The 2,210-nt window shown below is 55.8% G+C and overlaps 1 protein-coding gene across 1 annotated transcript; it reads right to left on the reverse strand.

Annotated features, from left to right (window-relative positions):
• Window positions 1-183: 183 nt before the first annotated feature.
• On the reverse strand, window positions 184-2,147 carry CBY1 (chibby homolog 1 (Drosophila)). Its single transcript, XM_009583744.1, has 4 exons — window positions 2,070-2,147; window positions 1,499-1,604; window positions 1,299-1,414; window positions 184-264 (listed from the first exon to the last, which is right to left on the reverse strand). The coding sequence occupies exons 1-4, from the start codon at window positions 2,145-2,147 to the stop codon at window positions 184-186; spliced, it is 381 nt and encodes a 126-aa protein (XP_009582039.1).
• Between the last annotated feature and the right edge of the window lie 63 nt (window positions 2,148-2,210).

Consider the following 2,210-nt stretch of genomic DNA (forward strand, 5'->3'; position numbering starts at 1 on the left):
CCCGCAGCACCACACAACACTGGAGGCACCTCGTTACTCGCGGTCCCGCGGAACGAAGTACCCACGCACAGTACCAAGACAGCTGGGAGGCCCGAGCCAGCCCCGGCGTCCCGCGCGCGGGGGCAGCCGAGACTCAGAGCCAGCCTCCTCGCTCCCCGTCCTCCGGCCACCTCTTCTTCTTCCTCACTTCCTCCTCCGGCTGTGGTTCTTCAGTTCCTCCAGCTCCTTCTCCATCAGGTGGGACTCGGCTGTGGTCTCGGAGAGCTGCAACGCAGAGCGAACAACAACAAGCGTGAGTTACTCCCACGCTACGGCTGCGGGGCTAAGACGGGATCTGCGACCTCGCAGCCTCGGAGACGCGCGGCAGGAGGCGAAAGCCCCGTAGAGGGATCGGAGATTGCTCTCCCTCTGGAGAAGCTCCTCTTGTCGTGGCAGCGCACGCGGTGACACATTTGTGCCTCGGAAGCTTTTCTGATTGCATAGCACAACCTTTCCGTGGAGACGTCACCGAGATTTACAGCTGCAGGCCAGCACCCGTGCGAGGGAATTCCTTCCCGTGTGAGTGGGAAGGAAGCCGAGATTCCACACTTCACGGAGATCGCCTGGAAAACCTGGAGAGCAGCTGGGGTTTCCGCTAAGTGCGGTGCTCCAGCCACAAAAGCCGCTTGCCAGTTTTAAAACACGGGAAGAACGTAAGGAAGGAAAATGATGAAGCAGTAAGCGTTTGCTTGGACCGACATAAAGGCTAAAATAGACTGAGAATACACATGTATTCTATTTCACCGAAAATGTCTCCAGATTTTAAGCATGAAAGCTGTGATCTCTCGGTAAGGTTGAATTTCGGTTTATTTAGGGCTTGGGAATTCTTTCACCCATAGGTTTACACATGGAATAGATGCCACACCACTTGTCACAACAGATGGAAGCTTTACTCTTCTGTGACCAGAAAGGGTGGCTACAACTCGGTTTCACAGTTAGGGAAGAGGCCAGAGAGGCAAGAAAATGGCGTATTCCATGCAGAAAGGTAAAGAGGACACAGGGCACTGGCAGGGGCTCCTCTCTAATCAGTCACAGTGTTCAGGAAAGTCAAGCTCTGCTGTGGGGGGAACCTTCCCCTCTTCCCACAGAGGAGATCAGACTTTACTCCCACAGTCACTTTGCCGTTAAAGTTGTCTTGCATAGCAGGATAAAGTGGAAAGAGCAGGGTGCAGCGAGAATGGCCTCCTTTGGCAGTCCCAGCACCCTTCGCTCGGGCATTTCCGCTGCTACGGGCAAGTGACGGCTTGGCAAAGACTCACCATGTCCAGCAGAATATCCACTTTCAGCCGAAGGAGGTTGTTTTCTTCCTCGAGCTGCTGGTTTCGTTTGCGCAAGCGCTGCATTTCCCTGCGATCCCCCGTGAAGCTTCCTGATTCTGGAAGGAAAGAAAGAGGTCAAAACAGGGATTGTCAGCCAACCGTGGCCACTTCAGATCAAAGCAAGCTGAGCTGCACTCTACCTGCCACCCACTGGCCATTTTCAAACTTGAGGCTCTGGCCAGCGAGGTTCATGGTGGGGATGCCGTACTCCAGGCCCAGCTCAATCTCACGGGTCGATCTATCCAGCTGCAAGGAGAAGATCACACTCAGCATTTTACAGAAATCCAAAGCCAGCCCCTGCTCTCCCACTTCTTAGCGACTGGCATTCCAATGAAAGCTGCTGGTCCAACTGGCCCTGGAGCCTGAAACCCTACTGCAGTCACGTACTGCTGCAGTAGAGGACTGGCTCCTCTCACTACCGTCCCTGCACTTTCTCCCACCCAAACATACCCTCGTCTCCCTGGGCTTAGAGACCGTTGGTGAGAAGCTTTAGGTGAAAGTTCTGGGCTGTGGGTGGGGCGATGATGACCTTTCCCTGAGCTATTCCATTTTTACCTTCATATCTGATTGCTGGTGATCAGAAACGGTGCCGCACCGCAGGAGGAAAGAGGCACAGCTGGGGGCTCTTGTAAGGGCTATGGCACCCACAGCAGGAGCCACCCTCCCCCTGTCGCCAAGCAAGCATTCCCGCAGGCAAGCCACGGGACTCACCAAGTGCAGGTTGGAGAGAGAGGCACATTTCCTGGGGGGGGTCTTCTTCGGGCTGAAGGTGTTCCCGAAGAGCGGCATCGCGCGCTCCCGGCTGGGCCTACGGGGCGCTCCCGACAGCCTCGTGCTGCTCCCCGAGCCAAG

Source organism: Fulmarus glacialis, unplaced genomic scaffold, assembly GCF_000690835.1.
Source record: "Fulmarus glacialis isolate BGI_N327 unplaced genomic scaffold, ASM69083v1 scaffold17318, whole genome shotgun sequence".
In the NCBI taxonomy this organism is placed as follows: Eukaryota; Metazoa; Chordata; class Aves; order Procellariiformes; family Procellariidae; genus Fulmarus; species Fulmarus glacialis.

Bases quoted from the DNA above. Each gene is read 5' to 3' on its own strand.
- CBY1 (XM_009583744.1), bottom strand. From the start codon at position 2,147: ATGCCGCTCTTCGGGAACACCTTCAGCCCGAAGAAGACCCCCCCCAGG. The intron at 1,415-1,498 runs GTAGAGTGCAGC...CTTTCCTTCCAG, and splicing joins AAATGGCCAGTGGGTGGCAG to AATCAGGAAGCTTCACGGGG. The intron at 265-1,298 runs GTGAGTCTTTGC...TCTGCGTTGCAG, and splicing joins TGGATATTCTGCTGGACATG to CTCTCCGAGACCACAGCCGA.